The sequence below is a fragment of the Hemiscyllium ocellatum genome, chromosome 3, assembly GCF_020745735.1.
Source record: "Hemiscyllium ocellatum isolate sHemOce1 chromosome 3, sHemOce1.pat.X.cur, whole genome shotgun sequence".
NCBI classification, from domain to species: Eukaryota; Metazoa; Chordata; class Chondrichthyes; order Orectolobiformes; family Hemiscylliidae; genus Hemiscyllium; species Hemiscyllium ocellatum.
The window spans coordinates 54,671,612-54,691,881 of NC_083403.1; the positions used below are offsets into that span (position 1 = coordinate 54,671,612).

Sequence of the window (20,270 nt, forward strand, 5' to 3'; positions counted from 1 at the left end):
ATTTACTTGGCTTTTACACGCTAAATGGACGTGTCGACTGCAAGAAAAATGGAAAAGGAGGTGTAAATTGCTCACAGTAAACTTAGTCAATCACCTAAAGTTAATTTTACAGCACTAATTTGTTGATTGCTTACTGCTTTGCACAGATAAACTTGCTATGAGATATCAACGACTAAATTCCACGTCACTTATGAACTTATTTAGTCAACAGATAGAAAGATTCTTTCCTGCAGTACAAAATTTGACAGTTAATTAATCACTCAATAGCTTTATACGAGCATTTCATTTACTTTAGAGCAGTGGTAAATAGTACAATAGCATTTAAAAATGATGCAGCTGCAAGTAGCAAGCATAACCAAATATCAAGTGAGAACTTGCTTTAAGAAAATACATGACCTAAACAGAAGCAAACCTACCTACTGCCAGCTGCATTTTTCTTGCCTTCCAGTGTATTCAAATGCTGTTCAAGGGCTTCCAAAAGACTGCTAGGGGCCTAAAGGAACAGCAACACAACACATTCAAAACACATTTACGAGCAATTCACCAGCCAGCTAAACAAGGAACCGGAGCAAATCACCCGTAATATTTGCCTGGAAAACTGTAAAGCACTCCAGTTTCCTGCTTTATTTAACTTTGTCCATAATATCAAAGCATCACAAAATAAATTTCATGCTTTTAAATCCATTGAAGGCCTTTAATTAAATAAAGGCACAGAAAATAATCAGGTTTTAAAATCTTTTATCCTCTGAGAAAGATCCTAAATTAGGTCCGAAAGTAGCATAAAATAATCTTATTTAAGTTTCTTACATATTAGAAACAATAGCTGATGACACATTCACACTTGTTCTTATATAATTTATGAAAAAGATTCAAATTTATTCATATGACAAAGTAAGATTGCATTTATATACTGTTGTAATATTGAATAGATTTATGGATTTTGTGTTTGACAACAGCCTGAGCATTTTCCAACAGAGTTCAATATTAGAAACACGTGGATTGCTTGAAATGAATTTTAAATTTGCTAATTTTAAACTCCTTGTGCGCTGTAGCTAAGTGAGTCAATGTCCAAAACCTGGGCTGACCATTGAAACATTAACACTAAAATATTAATGAACACTTAGTTTTTCTAAAATTTTCTGCTTTTGTTCTCGTTGGCTATTTCTCTGCCTAGTCTATTCACAGGATTTAAAAAACTTCAGACAATTTATATGCTGTAAATCTCTATGACTATGACTCTATGCTAGGAGTCACAGATTTACAATAATATTTGCAGAATTCACTCGCATCAATCAAATCCTACAAATTTGCATTTTGCTTTGAAGGAAGAAGAACATATATTTTAGTCCATCTTTTGGAGTAGTGAGCAAACAGCTTAAATAAATTTTCAAGTACAACCTCTTCACCTAGAAGAACACAAATGAGATAAAAAAAAGAGGAAGAGATAGAAATTAAAGTACAGGCATCAACTGAGATATGGTAACTTAGAAACAGCACCTTCTTAAAGAATTTCAGTTAAAACACATTTCACAATAGCATCACGTCTGAAAACTGTCCTTCAAATTATCATAAAATCTTTTCAATTTCTTATCAGAAATAAAACAGAAAACAAGATATCCTTACTGCACTTAGATTGCTCACTTCTGTAGTCAGTTAGCAGAGAAATGTTGAATGAAAAGAAAAAAAGTACAGGTAGTCCTCCTATAATGCAGTCATTGCATTCCACCAAAACTTTGCTTAATAGAAATAATGGAGCATATGGGAAAAGAGGAGTTAGGGCAGAGCAGCAATGACGATCACTCACGATCGCCCAAAAATCACCCGAAAGTCTAATGCCTGAATGAAGGTCGAAATCAAATTTATGAAACAAAAAGTAAATTTAACACAGTACATTTTAGAAAATCTAAGAAAGCTGCGCTCGGTACAGTAACTCTCAGAGAGCTGCTCTGTTGGCAACTGACAATGCGCTTATGCAGAACAGCGCATAGACCTGCATTGACATATGTGCAGAACCGCAAGAACATTGGTGCCTATGCAGAATGAAGTGCACAAACTTATCCCTGCTGAAATCATACTATTGCCAGCAGAGGTAAGCGTTCTCCAAAGCACCATTACCTCATCCTTCAGCAATGTTACAGCCAAATCGCACTGCCGGAACGCACATTATCCCAGAACTATCTGTAATGACTGACTCCCCATAAAATCAGTAAATAGGAATACATGATGAATACACAAAAAGCACAGGAAAAGCATGAAGTAACAATACCTCACTCGTGACATGGAAAGCAACTGCGAAATGGACAAGACCCTCAAACTCTTGCAAGTAATATTTGCCTTCACCTGGGACACTGAACAAGTCACCTCTTCCTTATTTGTCTCTTACTGTTTCATACGATTGTACTGTCACCCTCTTTTTCTTCCCCCCTCACGACACCATTTCACTTCTCTTTCACCTCTAGCTTCACTTTGAGGTTGTTCAGTAATGTTGGTAATGATATTAGCATGGAGAACTGAGGAATGACCCAAATGCCTAAAACTGGATTTTTAGTGCGAACTATGTAAATCAAATTCATCTAAATGGTTCTTCTCCCATACCCTCCTTCAGTTCATGTTTTGTTGCTCCCATTACATCCATATACCTCCCACCCTCTCATAATCTCTTCCTGTCACCCCTAACTACATTCAATTCTTTTGTCTTGAGCTGTCTGCTCAACCCTAGTAACCTCTCTGCTCCATTGGCAGTCCCCTTGCCCCGAGACCTCCATCTATGTTCCCTCCAATGCCATTTTCTCAAACTTCTGTCCATTCCCTCAAAATGTCTTTGTGGATTCCAAAATTCAATATTACAAATTAAATGAATTGAAGGAATAACCTGTTTTAATTCAGTGCCTATTTTCCCTCCACCACAACTGTGTGTTAAAACTTAGAATCCATACTATATAATTGGTAAGCCCTGACCTTTCCTGCCAACAACACTTATAAGGTAGTGGATCAACTTCATACTGCTTTTTGTCTAAAGAAAACTGGGGATGAGGACAGGTGTTGCCTTGACCACTGGACTTTACAGCAAATCTAACACATCTACCCCCACCCCTAAACCCTCCCACAAAAAGTGTAGCCATTCCTGTTGGAAATGCAGCAGCTAATCTACACAAGCAAGGACCCAGATCAGATAGAGTCATAAGATGTACAGCACAGAAACAGACTGTTCCGCCCAACCTGTCCATACCGACCATAACCTAAGCTGGTCCAATTTGCCAGCACTTAGCCTGTATCCCTCTAAAATCCTTCCTATTCATATACCCATCCAGATGTCTTTTAAATGTTGTAATTGTACCAGCCTCCACCACTTCCTCTGGCAGTTCATTCCACACACCTACCACCCTCTGCATGAAAAAGTTGTCCCTTAGGTGTCTTCTATATCTTTCATCTCACCCTAAACCGGTGGCCTCGAGTTCTGGGCTCACCCACCCCAAGGAAAGGACCTTGTCTATTTATCCTATCCATGCCCCTCAAGATTTATAAACCACTATTAGGTCACCCCTGAGCCTCCAAACCTTCAGAGATAACAGTCCCAGCCTACTCAGCCTCTCCCAATTGCTCAAATCCCCCGACCCTGGCAACGTTCTGGTCAATCTTTTCTGAACCTGTACACGTTTCACAACATCCTTCTGATAGAAAGGAGACCAGAATTGCATGCAATATTTGAAAAAGTGGCCTAACCAAAGTCCTGGACAGCCACAACATGCCTGAACTCCTGCACTCAATATGCTTCATTGGTCAGAGCATTAAGTATGGCACAGTGGTTAGCACTACTGCCTCACAGCGCCAGAGACCCGGGTTCAATTCCCGCCTCAGGCAACTGTCTATGTGGAGTTTGCACGTTCTCCCCATGTCTGCATAGGTTTCCACCGGGTCCTCCGGTTTCCTCCCACAGTCCAAAAATGTTCAGGTTAGGTGAATTGGCCATGCTAAATTGCCCGCATCTCCTCCACTTCCCGCTCTCCACCGCATCTCCTCCACTTCTCACTCCTCTGCCCTTGAGCCCCGCCCCTCCAATCACCACCAGGACAGAACCCCACTGGTCCTCGACTACCACCCCACCAACCTCCATATACAATCACATCATCCGTCGTCATTTCCGCCACCTCCAAACAGACCCCACCACCAGGGATATATTTCCCTCCCCTCCCCCATCAGCGTTCCAAAAAGACCACTCCCTCCGTGACTCCCTGGTCAGGTCCACACCCCCCACCAACCCAACCTCCACTCCCGGCACCTTCCCCTGCAACTGCAAGAAATGCAAAACTTGCACCCACACCTCCCCCTTACTTCCCTCCAAGCCCCAAGGGATCCTTCCATATCCACCACAAATTCATCTGCACCTCCACACACATCATTTACTGCATCCGCTGCACCCGATGTGGCCTCCTCTATATTGGGGAGACAGGCCGCCTACTTACGGAATGTTTCAGAGAACACCTCTGGAACACCCGGACCAACCAACCCAACCACCCAGTGGTTCAACACTTCAACTCCCCCTCCCACTCCACCAAGGACATGCAGGTCCTTGGACTCCTCCATCGCCAGATCATAGCAACTCAACGGCTGGAGGAAGAATGCCTCATCTTCTGCCTAGGAACCCTAGGGATGAACTCCGATTTCTCCAGTTTCCTCATTTCCTCTCCCCCCACCTTGTCTCAGTCCCAGCCCTTGAACTCGGCACCACCTTCCTAACCTGCAATCCTCTTCCTGACCTCTCTGCCCCCACCCCCACTCCGGCCTATCACCCTCACCTTAACCTCCTTCCACCTGTCACATTTCCAACATCCCTCCCTCAGGTCCCTCTTCCCTACCTTTTATCTTAGCCTGCTTGACACACTCTCCTCATTCCTGAAGAAGGGCTCATGCCCAAAACATCAATTCTCCTGCACCTTGGATGCGGTCTGACCTGCTGCGCTTTTCCAGCAACACATTTTCAGCTAAATTGCCTGTAGTGTTAGGTGAAGGGGTAAATGCAGGGGAATGGGACTGAGGGTTGCTCTTCGGAGGGTGGGTGTGGACTTGTTGGGCCAAAGGGCCTGTTTCCACACTAAGTAATCTAATCTACTATCTTACCTACCTGCGACTCTACTTTGAAGAAGCTATAAACCTGCACCCCAACATCTTTGTTCAGCAACACCCCCTAGAACCTCACCATTAAATGTATAAGTCCTGCTAAGTTTTGTTTTTCCAAAATGTAAAACCTCACATTTATCTACATTAAACTCCATCTGCCACTCCTCAGCCCCTGGGCCACCTGGTAAAGATCCTGTTATACGCTGAGGTAACTTTCTTCGCTGTCCACTACACCTTCAGTTTTGGTGTCATCTGCAAACTCACTAACCATACCTCCTATGTTCACTGCCAGATCATTTATGTAAATGGTGAAAAGTGGTGGAGCCAGCACCGATTCTTGTGGCACTCCACTGGTCACAGGCCTCCAGTCTGAAAAACAATCCTCTACCACCACCCTCTGTCTTCTACTTTCAAGCCAGTTCTGTACCCAAATGGATAGTTCTCCTTGTACTCCATGAGATCGAAATTTGCTAACCAGCCTCCCATGGGGAACCTTGTCGAATGCCTTACTGAATTTCATACAGATCACACCCACCGCTCTGCCCTCATCAATCCTCTTAGTTAATTCTTCAAAAACTCAATCAAGTTTGTGAGACATTACTTCCCATACACAAAGCTATATTGACGACCTCTAATCAGTCCTTGCCTTTCCAAATACATGTACATCTTGTCCCTCAGGATTCCCTTCAACAACTTGCCGACCACCAACATCAGGTTCACCGGTCGATAGTTCCCTGGCTTGTCCTTATCACCTTTCTTAAATAGTGGCACTACATTAGCCAACCTCCAGTCTTCCGGCACCTCACCTGTGACCATTGACGATATAAATATCTCAGCAAGGGGCCCAGCAATCACTTCCCTAGCATCCCACAGTTCTAGGATAGATCTGATCAAGTCCTAGGGATTTATCCACTTATTTGTTTCAGGATATCAGCACCTCTTCCTCTGTAATACGGACATTTTTCAAGGTCATCATCTATTTCCCACATTCTATATGTTCCATACCCTTCTCCACAGTAAACACTGATGCAAGATACTCATTTAGTATCTTCCCCCATATCCTGTGGCTCCAAATATAGACTGCCTTGCTGATCATGGAGGGATGTTGAAAAGTACAGCCAGTGAGACAGCACCAGAGGAGCATGAGCTCTTCATCAGGAATGAAGTTTCAGTATGCTGCCTGACTGGCTGTGCTTTTCCAACACCACATTTTCTGACTCTGATCACCAGCATCTACAGTCCTCACTTTCTCCTGACCTTTGAAGGTCCCTATTCTCTCCAAAGTTACCTTTTTGTCCTCAATGAATTTATAAAATTCCTTTGGATTCTCCTCAACTTTATTTGCCAAAAAGTTCTCGTGTTCCCTTTTTGCTCTCCTCATTTCCCTCTTAAGTATATTCCCACTGCCTTTATAAGGATTCATTTGATCTCTCCTGTCTATACCCGACATACTTCCTTCTTTTCCTTAATCAAACCCTCAATTTCCCGAGTCATCCAGCATTCCCTACATCTATCAGCCTTTCCTTTCACCCTAACAGGAATATACTTTCTCTGGACTCTCGGTATCTCTTTTTTGAAGTGTTCCCATTTTCCAGACATTCCTTTACTTAAAAGCATCTATCCCCAATCAGTTTTCGAAAGTTCTAGTCTAATACCGTCAAAATTAGCCTTACTCCAATTTAGAACTTCAACTTTTAGATCTGGTCTATCCTTTCCAATCACTATTTTAAAACTAATACAATTATGGTCACTGGCCTCAAAGTGCTCCCCCACTGACACCTTAGTCACCTGCCCTGCCTTATTTCCCAGGAGGTGGTCAGGCTTTGCACCTTCTCTAACAGGTACATCCACATACTGAATTAGAAAATTTTCTTGTAAGCACTTAAATTCCTCTCCATCTAAATCCTTAACACTATGGAAGTTCTAGTCTATGCTTGGAAAGTTAAAATCCCCTACCACAATCACCCTATTATTCTTACCAGTAGCTGAGATTGCCTTATAAATTTGTTTCTCAATTTCCTGCTGACTATCAGGGGGGTCAATAATACAATTCCAATAAGTTGATCACTCCTTTTTAATTTCTAAGTTCCCCAAATAACTTCCCTGGACGTATTCCCAGGAATATTCTCCCCAAGTACAGCAGTAATGCTACCCCTTATCACAAAAGCAGAAAAGCCACACACATCAACCAGATCCTGAATTACAACAAGCACTCAAACACAAGAGAAGCTGCAGTAGGACCCCGTTCGAAAGGGCCCCAACACACCAGCCACTACAACGAACAACCGGAAACTGGAACCAAATAAATTCCAGAAGACACAGGGTATCAACGCTTCACATTAGGCTGCATAGCACTGAAGATGTCACCTAGACAGAGGCCGAAATGTCTGCAAGTCAACTTCAAATCCACTTATTAGCATTGACTTGCAGAATTCTGTTCTCAGGCCCAAATACAATGCTGTGATAAGCCTACTGACAAGTAAAGCACTACTATGGAAAGGTGAAACAATCTCTGGCTTACAAAGATTGATGGCAACACTGACAGCATACCTTACTTCCCCTTTTAACACAACCCTATCACCAAAACAAAGCCATAAATTCCAAGACTGTCACTGATCTCATTTCCTGTCAGAGATATGCCCCACTACAGCCTCCAACTACAGACCTCAACTGCACAGAGTCCACCTGTGGCTCAGTGGTTAGCACTGCTGCCTCATAACACCAGGGTCCCAGGTTTGATTCCAGCCTCCGGTGACTGACTGTGGAGTTTGCACATTTTCCCCAGTGTCTGCGTGGGTTTCCTCTGGGTGCTCCGGTTTCCTCCCACAGTCCAAAGATGTGCAGGTCAGGTGAATTGGCTATAGTATGAGGTGCATTAGTCGGAGGGAAATGGGTCTGGGTGGGTTACTCTTCAGAGGGTCAGTGTGAACGTTGGGCCGAAGGGCTCGTTTCCACACTGTAGGGAATCTAATCTTTAACTCCTTTCCAAGATGCAAATACAGAATTTCCAAGTACACTCATTATTTCAGAGTGCTCTTGCCTCTCAGAGTGGAGGTATTGAGAACATTTGATCACAACAGTTTAGTTTCTTCATAACCCAGCATCTCGTGTGTCCTGTACATGACTCCAGACCCACAGCAATGTGGTTGATTCTCAACTGCCCTCTGAAATGGCCGAGAAAGCAATTTAGTTTAAAGGCAACTAGGGACAGCCCAGCCAGCATTACCCGTATTCCATAAGTGAATTTTTTTAAAAGCCTGATTTTTGAATTATGATCCCTACCTCTAGGTTTCAGCATAAGAATTATTGTCAGCATCTAATGTCAAGCTCTTATAGAGAGTATATTTAAATAAGATCACGTCACATTCTTCAAAACTCCAATGAACATCAATAGACAACCCCTTCATCCCAACAATCAATCAATACAGATAAACTTTTTTGAATTGTCTCCAATACAACTACACACAGTACTCCAGGTGTGGTCTCAGCAACAACCCAATTTCATGGCCCCTTTAACTTTAGCACTTGCATTTCAGAGAATGTGTGATGCATCAATACTTACTCCAAGTGCAATAATTGAGTTCACTGGATTTTACTTCCTACCACCCTGTAACCTCCAAGGACTTAATTCTATTCTTCCAGTTTCTTAATTTCCACTTCATCTGTTCCAATGCTATCACTATCCATAACAGTTCTTTCCTTCAACTGAAAGTCCACTCTATTAACGTTGCCTGCAACAAATGGTCAAATGAGGACATTCTTTAATACAATGAACTTGTTGTTGGTACGGATGGCCTACATACTTGGCCTGAAAGACTTGAGCAAATGGTTAAGCTGACTGTTTCATGCTGCTAAACTACAGTAATCTGACAAGCGATTTTCTCCACTTACAGGATGCTGCCATTGAGTCAAAAATAAGTTTTGCCTACCACAAAAATGAGCAATTGCAAAAATTTCAGTGCCAATGTGATGTCAGAGTTGTAGGCCATATGCCCCAAAGACCACAGGGCCCTATCAAACGACACATCCCATTGTCCATTCACAGCCGACAGTATGTCACTCATGGTCAATCAGGCAGTACTTGCAAGCCTCAGAACAGCAGCCATCCATTTGATGTTACTCTGATATTGGAAATTCATTATTAATTAGAGAGATATTGACCAAATGCTGGCAAATGGGACTAGATTTAGGATATCTGGTTGGCATGGACCAGTTGGACCGAAGGGTCGATTTCTGTGCTGCATGTCTCTGTGACTGCATAATTATACCAGGAACTGATTTCTGATGATTAGTCAGGTTTGCAGTGTGGTGTATTTAAGTATGCTATGCCTTCCAGCATGGAAAGACCCTGTTCATGCTGACAGATGGAATTTGAACATAAACTACACCTTTTTCATGTCAAAAACCAAAAGGAACATGGAAACCTCCAAACCTTGCCCAGTCTGAATTATAAGATTGGCAATTACATGTTTCTGCTGAACCTTCATGTCAATGATGGTCCAACCAGTTAACACCCACTTATCATTTTGTATGCAAGACAAAAAGCTTCAATTTCTTGACTCCTTTTCGCAAAGTTTCTTTAATTCATCATACTGCACTTGTTGGCCATGACACAGACATATTTTTCTCATCTACAAATTTGATCTACAAACTTGTCATTTTACTCCATGGCACACCCAATCTGACCAGTGCCCCCATAAATTGTCCAATGTAGCTCAACATTTACATTCAGATTTACAAAAGACTACAAGAACTAGGGATGCTAGCACCCAACAAAGCTCAACGCAACAAAACAGAAATGCTGAAAACATTAGCAGTACTGTGATACTGAAGGGTCATTGAACCTGGAAAGTTAACTGATTTCTCTCCACAGCAGCGGTCAGACCCAGAGTTATTACAGCAATTTCTGTTTTTATTGCATTGAACTATATTGGATGCCAGTATCCTCAGTTTGTGTTCGTTTGAATAGTTCAATGCAATCTCAAAGATAGCATCCAACTTTTCAATATTAGGCAATTCACAAATTTAACAATGCTAGCTCAGAACCATAAATCCCATTTTTGTGGGGCTGAGATTAAAGGTAATAGTCCTACATTGACATTTTCAACTCCTCCAAACCTACCTTTTGTGCCCATTACCATTTCCTTTAGCTACATACTATTTCTCTACTTATTAAATCTTTCCTGCCTCCCAACACAGATCTTACCTTTTATTCTTCATCCCTTCCCCACTCTCCCTGCATTTGGATTATCTTTAATATTTCCAGCTTTAATGAGACATCAATCTGAAATAGGAATACTTTTCTCTTTCCAGAAGTTGCCTCACCTGCTGAGTATTTCCTACATATTGTTTCTATATTAGCACTAAGCTTCAGCTCTTCAGGTTGTTAATTACTTGGTGTACATATTATACAGACGGTATGCTGATTTACAGGAGTCCAATTTATGAACTTTCATACTTAGAACTGTATTCCCATACAGAGGTATAACTTTAAAGATCTGACATATGACCGTTTTCTGTACTTACGAACGGTTAATTTGTATTTTCTTGCATTCTGTTCAGACTTGCATTGAAATCTATTTGTGAAAGACTCAAGAATAGAACCTGTTCGCAACCCGAGAACTGTCTGTAATTGAGTTGCTACTGTTAGATTTCAGTGAGATCAAGATCTTTCAGGATCCGAATCATTACACTGCAGAGGGAAGCCATTCAGCCCATCACATCCACTTGGCTCTCCAAATCAGCAATTCACTTTGTGCTATTCCCCTGCTTGTGCCACATTCGTCCTCTTTGATGAGTCAATCAAACATGCCTCCACCATGTTCAGGCAGTGATTACCAGGCCTTCACCAGAACGCATGGAAAAGTTTTTCCCTCATGTTATTTTAGCTTCTTTTGTCAAATACTATCAATCTGTTCCCGCTTTTCAACCATCTCAAAAGTGGGAGGTTTCTTTGCATCCATTCCATGCAGGCCCGTCATCATTTCCAACATAATCACTAAATTTCTTCTCAGCTTTCTGCTCTCCAAGGTAAACATCTTGATTTCTGCAATCTAATTTCAAAATGAGAGAATGTCATAAATCGCTTCTACACTCACTCTAGTACTTCAAATTCTTGTAGGGCAGACCACTGGGAGATACAACCAACATTCCAGTTTAAAGCTAAACTAGTCTCTTTGCAAGTTCAATACATCATGTTTGATTGTTTACTTTACATCTCTATTATTACTACACTCTCAATACTACATGCTTTATTGTTGCTGCCTGCTTGTCCTGCTATGCTCAAGTGACTTTTATTGAAACATGCAGATCCTTCTGCTTCTGCACCACTTCTTAAAAAAAAATTACATTTCAATTTATACACTGTCTTTTTGTGTTCCATCTACCAATTCTTATTTTTTTTCTGTCTATTGAAATATATTTGTCACCTAACTGCCCAACGTACTAAATTTCTGTCCTTTTGAAGTGCTACACCATTCAAGGCTTCCATAAAGATTTTCAGCTTGGTTGCCAGTTGTCATACTGTGGGTATGTTCACCAGCGGTGAACATATGATTTGCAGATGTTTCATTCCCTGTCTAGGTGGCATCTTCAAGGCTTTGGAGCATTGCTGCGCTGTCTCTTCTGGAATTTGTTTGTTGCTGCTTCCAGTAGCTTGTTGTGATGGCCAGTATGTTGGGTCTAGGTATATGTGCTTGTTGATGGAGTCTGTGGATGAGCGCCATGGCTGCCATCTCTTTGGCTTGTCCTATGATCATTGTTGTCCCAGTCAAATTTGTGGTCGTTGTCATCCGTGTGTGGGACTACTGTGGACAGCTGGTCATGGAGTTTAGGGGCTAGCTACTGTTCATGGAAGCGGATTGCAAGTTGTCTCCCCTTTTGTCCGGTATAATGCTGCATCGGTCTTTGCATGGAATCTTGTAAAGTACATTTGGCCTGAACATGATGGGGAAAAAGGTTTTTTTTTCTGGTGAGTTGATGTCCGAGTGTGGCTTTCAGCTTATGGGCTATCATGATTCAGAATGGTTAGACAAGTCTGGCTGTCAGTTTAGAAACTTTATGTAAAGTAGCATGGCTAGTGAGTTAGGTCATGGCATACCCTCATCAGTTTGCCTGTTAGGCATCTGCAGATGAAGTTGCGGGGATATCTGTTCTTGGCGAAGACTCTGGAGGTATTCTTCTTCTTCTCTTTGTAGGTCAGGAGTGCTGCAGTGTGTTGTAGCTCTACTGAACAGGGTCCTAACACAACTTCTCTTGTGTGTTTAGATGGTGGCTATTGCAATTCTGGACTTGGTCAGTGCGTAGCTTTCCTATACACTTTGGTGGTGTATTCACCATTCTTGGTTCTTTCTCCCCTCACGTCGAGGAATGGAGTTGATTGTTGATATCTTGACATAAATCGGATCCCTGTCAGCATAGTGTCGATAATCCAGTGTGTGTTCTCGATATCTGTTCTCTTAAATGATAACAAAAGTGTCATTCATGTGCTTGATCCAGAGTTTTGGTTGCATTTGTGGGGAGGGCTGCTTGTTTCAATCTTTGCATCACTGCTTCTGTTATGAAATCAGAGATGGATATGCCATTGATCTGTTCATGTATTTGATTGTTGAACGTGAACTGTGTCATCAAACACAGGTCTAGTAGTTTGACTACGTGGTCCTATTAACAAGGACTGCATACTCAAACCGCTAGACCAGTGCTTGACAACACAACAATCACAGGACAGGTCAAACAGAGGACAGCCAGAGAATTTCTAGAAGCACAGCACTCAGCTACGGACTCAAATCAACAAGCACACAGACCTAGATCCAGTATACCGGCCACTACAACAAACAACCGGAACCAGCAGGAATGGAACCAAATAAATTCCAGAAGACATAGCACAGCAGCGCTTCTCAGGAGGCTCCAAAGCATTGAAGATGCCGTCTAGACAGGGGACGAAATGTCTGCAAATCAACTTCCTAACTTAGCAAATATAGCTACAACTACATGCTACACCATCCTCATCACAGTTCACACCACTTCCAAGCTTTGTATAATCCAAAAACTTGGATATTGTGCTGTATACATCAAGGTTAAGAAAAGTTCCCAGCACTAACCCCAGAGATTTCTGCTATACACCATCTTAAGACCAAAAGAATGAATTAAACACAGCCCTGTTCTAGTCTGTTAAATCAGCCTATTCAGAATCCATGTTCCTCCTGTCCCTTTTATTGTAGGAGTTATTAATACAATGCTGTGCAGCTATGTAAAACATATTAACAGTATTTCTCATCAACTCAAAAGACACTAATTAAACATGATTTTCCTGTACGAAAATGCTTGTTTTCTTTAATTAACTTATCCACAAATTAACATTTTTCCCAAATTACTAATGCTAAAAGCTTCCTACCATAAAGTTAAACTGACTGGGTTTATTCTTATACCTTTTTTGAACAATGGTGTCAACATTTATGACTCTGCAATCCTCCCAGAGTTAACAAACATGGGAACATTGTGGACCTTTCTCTTCCCCCAATATCCTTGGAAGAATCTCATTTGATTTAAAACAAAACGATGCTAATTACTGACACCCCATTTAATACCACCTTATTAATTTAAACCTTTCTAGGGTTTTCTTCCTTTTTCTCTCTTTGGATGACATTATTTTCCAGGTAAAGTTGGATGCCTCAGCTAATACCCAAATCTCCAACATTAATCCACTTTTTGGTCCTCAGTTGTTCCTACTCCTATCAAGAAATATTTTAAAGATCCAGTAGTTTACTGCAAACTTTTGGATCAATAGGATATATTAAATTTCTGTATACATCAATTCAACCAGAAGATCAAAATTTATTAAAAGCTTTTGATTTTAGTGAAGTATTTAATGTACTTTTACAAAGAAATTTTCTCCAAAGAAAATTTGTTAGATGGCAGTCAACACAAAGTTGAAACAACGACCTGTGTCATTGCTATTTACCTGATGCTCCCGCTGTTGTCAAGGTGAGTTTTGAAAAGTGAGGCTACAAAAAGTCACATCAGACTGTGAGTTAACCTAAATATCAAGTTGAAGTAGTATTCCGATGAAGAACCTACTTCAACAACTTCAAATACAGCAACAGAAAGATCAGCACACCAGAGGTATAGTGGATAACATATGGACGGTTACCGGGTTATCAATGGTACTGTCTTTAAAAGGTGAATTCTCATTGTCAGAATTTTTAAGGTCAGCAAGAATTCTCCGGTGTATTGCCTGCATTTTCAAAGAAAATTGTTATAAGAAAGTTAACAAACATCCACATTTCTCCTACATATTACTGCTGATAACTCAAATGGATGGGTTGTGGCAAATATTAATGGCAGTGAATTTCACAGCGTAATACTCAATCAGAAACAGCAAACCCAACTTTGTCAGATAAAGGATTATTTGGTTTAAAACAAAAACAAATTAATTGGATAAAGCACACTATGTTGCATTTAATTCTACTCTTAAAAATTACATGAGTGAACGTTCATGTCTATTAAAAACATCAGCAACAATTAAAACTTCTGTAAGTCGGAAATAAAAACAACTTTGATAAGCTGAAGGACTCATCCTACACCAGATACTCTCTTCCTGCTCCACTCTAATTAATGGTGAGTGCTTTAGGTCAACATTACACAGCAATCTTTCTTCAGCTTGTCATTCTTTATGCATGAAAAGCACTGCAAATGTCATAGGTTATTCACTAATATGACCAAATTAGTTGGCTGCCTTTATCTGTGTTCAATAGATAGCAATATTGGTCATAAATCTGTGTTTGGTGCTCCTAAATCAAACTTCACGTCAATCTAATGCATCAAGGATTGAAATTATGACGTAGTTAATGTTTCATTCTTTAATAAATTTAATCAGCTTCTGATTATTTTAACCTTAAAATCCTCCAAGCCTGAAAATGTTTTTTTTTAAATTATGCAGGCTCAATTTTATCCAATGCTGAATCACGACATTCATGGTTTGAGGTGGTAGTGACAAATATAAACCTATACATAGCTAATAAACAGCCTGGAATTTGCCAAAAGAAACATGCTTGCCATTTGACTCATTCATCTTGCTGAGAGATGTAGTGATTTCTCCTATGAGAATTCTGGCTCCACTGCTGTGCAATGATAACATAACTATTGTTTTCTTTTGTAGGATCTCAACCGGAGGTTGGAGTAATCAGGCTGTCTAAGCAGTCAATCTCAAAAATAGTTTTCAAATAGCCAAACAGGACAAAGAAATAAAATACTTTTTAAAAAGTTTAAAATGTTCTTTAAATACATATAGACATAAATTTAACCTAATTTCACCTAAATTTTAAGTTTAAGTAACTTAAAGTTACAAGAATTTACTAACTACACATTTAACAGTATTCCAAATACTAAATTCTTCCAGGACCAGTTTTGCTGTTCATCAAATTTTCTATCACTGCTAAAAACTCAGTTACAATGATTATGAAAAGTTATGCCTTGCTTAAAAGATTCTGTCAGCAATATCAGAAGATTAATGGTTTTGTCGTTACTAATTTGGGGAAGTCTACACCTATAGCTGAGCACTGAGCAACAAAACGAAATTTTTAACTTTCTGGTGCATTCCTGAAGGAGTGACAATGACATTGAACAATGGTGTGTGCAGCAGATTTCACCCCCCCCCCATCTCCCACCCACCACAGTGCCCACCTCTCCAACTCTTACAAATCTGGGCCAATGTGCATATTAAACAACTTCTTCCTTGAAAAGAATAGAAAACACACATTTAAACAGTGCAATTTTGGTGCAAACTAAGTAAGTGGTGATGTAACTGACAAAAAGGTATGGAAGTTACTTTGGCGGATTGATGATGAAAACTGTGTATATGTAATACTTGGAAAGCTGAAAGATGTCTGGCAATTACAGAACTTTCGACACACCCACACTAAGTTGATGATAAAGCTTTAAAATTCAAAACCAAAAGGAAATAAAATGCCGTACTTTTATATTCATTCTTCATCACCACAATTATCTGCATTGGTCTTAACATATACCTCTAAATTTAACAGTAAATCAAATGTAGTACATTCCTGCAAGGAATAATTCTTTCTATTAAATTCTACACAAAGGTTAGCCTGGTGGTATGACTGATACAGTTCACATGCAGATGGATATCCTTGACCACTTCTTTCCTGTTTGCACAGTACCTTTCTGGGTAGGTCTCCAATCAGTAGAGTTACAGTGGGCTGGCATTGCTTTGAAGCTCTGACTGCAGTAGTGAATATGGTACTGATCTATATTGTGACTATTGCTGCTCAAAGGGACACATACAAGAAATTTAGACGAAGGTTCAGTCATGCACGTTGGTCAGAAAAAACATTAAAAGACGTGACAAAACAGGGGATACAACTCTAATGAAGATGCAGGAGCAGAGGGAACTGTGTGCACACAGATCATTAACGATTGCAGGACAGGTTGACAGAATAGTCAATGAAACAGCAGTCTCAGCTTTATGAATACAGGCATAGACAAAAGCATGAAAGTGAAGTTGAACTTGCACCTGTTAGAACCAGTTATGTTTAGTTACAAGGATAGACTGAACAGGATGGGACTGCTCTTCTTGAAGTGAAGGGGACTGAGGGAAGATTTGATAGAGGTTTACAAAACCATGAGTGGGTTGGATAGACAGGGAGAATCTGTTCCTACTTGTAAAAGCAAATAACATGGCATAAATTTAGGTTGGTGAGAGAAAAAACATTTTGACACAGCAATAGGATATAGAATGCACTGCCTGGGAAATGTGATGGAAGGTTCAACTGAGGCACTTAATAGGGCATTGCTTAATTATTTGGATTGAAATAGGGACACACAGGCAAGAGATGTGCGCTGGGTAAAAGAACTAATGCAGACACGATTGGTCGAGTGGCAACGTTCTGTGCCGATTGTGAGATTGCAATGATCATTGCACTAAGAACCACTGATACACAGACAAAATATTTCTTGCATAAAAGATAATTGGACCCACTTGTATATACTTTCAAGACACCAAACAGGTGTTGCTGAAAGTAGCAAAACGCAACCAAAATGATTTTGATGAAATGTTATAAAACTGCAAATTATTATCATATAATAAAAAAAGTACAAAAAATTAAAGATAATAATGATGCTACTGCCCATCACAATATTAGAATGTTACTAATGATAATTCACCATCACAAATTATGAGATTAGCAGCACAATCCAAAAGTTGAAATCTATGTGAAGATGGAATAAACTTTGCTTTGTGAAATATATTGTAAAAAAAAATAAAACATCCCAAAAACAAACTTAACTCTTTTAAAAGTTCTCAGATAGCTTTTCATGAACCCAAGTTGTCAGCAAGAAAAACATGCACAATGTCACTTCTCAGCATTTGTTTTGAACTTGGATTCTCCATTAGAACCCAAGATGAACATTTTATGTTGGTCTATAACCTATTAAAGGCAATTGTTACTGTGCACAGAAAAATCCTGTTTCAGGAATAAGAGATGCCACTTAAGCTACTTAGGTGCCCCACCACATTAAACGTGCCATAGGAAAAATTCAAACATTGAGTTTAACTTCTTCTGATTATTGCAGTTTTAAAGTGAGTATTGTTTTGCCATTGCTCAAAACAAGACTGCATTCAGTAATTTATTTGGTGGAGTCAATATTTAAATTAGGACAAGTTCTCCCAAGTTTAAAGAATGAATATTTTCTCACAATGAAATTATTAAAATTCTGGAAGACACACTAGTTTTATGGTAAATTTTGTTCAACTGATAAAACTGCAAAGCAAATGTACACGGTTTCTAGGAATGAAACCAAAATTCAAAGTGAGAACCAGAAGTTTATGACCCTGTCATTATCCAGTACAAAATCCAGTTTGCTCTTTGTGGTTGACACAGCACTTTTCATTTGTGATCACAAAACACAATTCAGTAAAAAGTACGTAGCTCGTTTCTAGGCCATTGCTATTCTTGCCTGATCATCTACAAGTAAAACAGCATCAGTAGCAATAGCAAGTGAGAATAGAAATTGGAACAATGAGATCAGCCAATTTAAGTACTTCATGCGCAAGACCCACCAGGCTTCACCACAAGCAAATATGGTTAGACACTGTCTGCATGTGAGATTTGTACGCACTTATAACATGCAGATTAATATTTGAACAAGAAAGTCAAAGTAATATGAAATAAAACTTACTTGAGACAGATCAGGGATGTCACCTTTGTCAATTCCTACTTGCTGTAAAACAAAGTTAAAGTATTTAGAATTGCAGAATTCCATTCAGGCAGTGAGAACCTGTGATTGTTCTAGAATACATGATTAAGGTCTCACTGAATGTAATTTCAAAACTTTTTAAAATATTTTAATTTTGAGAGTACATTGGATTGAATCAACTTAATCACTAAAACAAAACTTAATTGCTTATTTGGCACTGACCTGAAATAAAAGCAGAAAGCACTGGAAAATCTCAGCAGCCTCTTTGTAGAAATATATTATACATGCAGTTTGATTTTAAACTATTAAGCACAATGTATTGGGGGGCTGGAAATTATAACAGATATGCAAAGGGAGAGCACTTAAGGCACTTGTTCGGATTAAACGCCGTCTGCCATTTTTCCACTAATCTACATCCCACTGTATCCTTTGGCAAACTTCCTCACTACTCACAACTCCAAGGTTTTGCCTTGTCTGCAACCTGGCTGATCAGACCACCTACATTTGCATTTAATTCACATATTACAAACGACAGAGGCCCGAGCACGGATCCTTCTTGAACACCACAGGACACAGACTTCCAGTCCAAAAAAACCCCCCTCCAAAACAATACTTTGTTTCTCTGACCAAGCCAATTGGCTGACTGACAGAAGGCAGAGTAAGCATTAAGGGGGTCTTTTCAGGTTGGCAGCCAGTGACTAGAGGAGTTCCACAACTATTCACACTATATGTTAATGATCTGGACAAAGGATCTGACGCCACTGTTGCTAAGTTTGCACATGACACACAGATGAATGAAAGGACAGGTAGTGTTGAGAAGGCAGGGAGGCAGCAGAAGGACTTGAACTGGCTAGGAGACTGGGCAAATAAGTGGCTGGATTGGCAAAGTGTGAGGTTATGTTCTTTGATCAGAAGAATGAAAACAGTCTATTTTCTAAATGGGGAAATGCTTCAGAAATCAGAAACACAAAGGGCCTTAGGAGTCCTAGTTCAAGATTCTCAAGTTAACATGCAAGTTCAATTGGCAGTTAGAAAACCAAATGCAATGTTCGCATTCATGTCAAGAGAGCTAAAATATAGCAGCAGAGATATAGTGCTGAAGCTTTTAAAGCTCTGGGCAGACTGTGTTTGGAACACTGAGCAGTTATAGGCCCCATATTTAAAGAAAGATATACTGCATCTTTGAGGGGATCCAGCAAGGGTTTACAAAAATGATCACAGGGTTGAAAAGAATTGGTTGGTCAGTAGTCAGTTGGGTTTAGAAGGAGATGGGGGTAATCTCATTGAAATTTCCAGAATACTGAAAGGCCTGAATAGAGTGGACATGAAGATGTTTCCACTAGGATATACCAGAATCCAGTCTTAGAGTGAATGGATATCCCTTTAGAACTGAAAATAGGAGGAATTTCTTCAGCCAGATGGTGGTAAATCTGTGGATCTCATGGCCTCCACAGCCTTCTGTGGCAAAGTCACCAAGTGTATTTAAGCCAGAGGTAGATAGGTTCTTTATTAGTAAGGCGATCAAGGGCTAAAAGAAAAAGGCAAGAGAACAGGTTGAGAACCATCAGCAGAGCAGACTCAAAATGGGTTGAATAGCCTCATTCTAATCCTATTCTAATCCTATCCATAGCCTCTTATGGTCTTATTAAAAGGAACTAAAAGCCAGAAAATGTCAAAAATAAGGCTGTACTGCAGACCCCACAAATGTTTTAAAATGTTTAAGTTACTTACTTCAGCAACTTTAAGAAATTCTGAAACTCTTGTCATCCTAGTAAGAAACTTTTTATAAATTTCTAATGCTTCTTTACATTGTCCCTTCTTCATTTCGAAATATTTTTCTAAAATGAAAAAATAGTTAATTTAACTATATTCCCAACGATATAGATTATTATTGCTATAATAAGTAAAAAGGGATGGTGCTTTGAAAGCTAATGATGCAG

General features: G+C 39.9%; 1 protein-coding gene across 12 annotated transcripts in view; it reads right to left on the reverse strand.

Moving 5' to 3' along the window:
- The window catches only part of snap91a (synaptosome associated protein 91a), a 225,365-nt gene that overhangs the window by 114,813 nt on the left and 90,282 nt on the right, over window positions 1-20,270 (reverse strand). For all 12 annotated transcript variants that reach the window (XM_060850085.1, XM_060850076.1, XM_060850138.1 and 9 more), the window contains 3 exons: window positions 20,062-20,168; window positions 18,313-18,354; window positions 417-493 (listed from right to left, as the gene is read on the reverse strand). In XM_060850085.1, coding sequence (XP_060706068.1) covers window positions 417-493; window positions 18,313-18,354; window positions 20,062-20,168 — 226 coding nt within the window. The remainder of the gene's footprint in view (window positions 1-416; window positions 494-18,312; window positions 18,355-20,061; window positions 20,169-20,270) is intronic.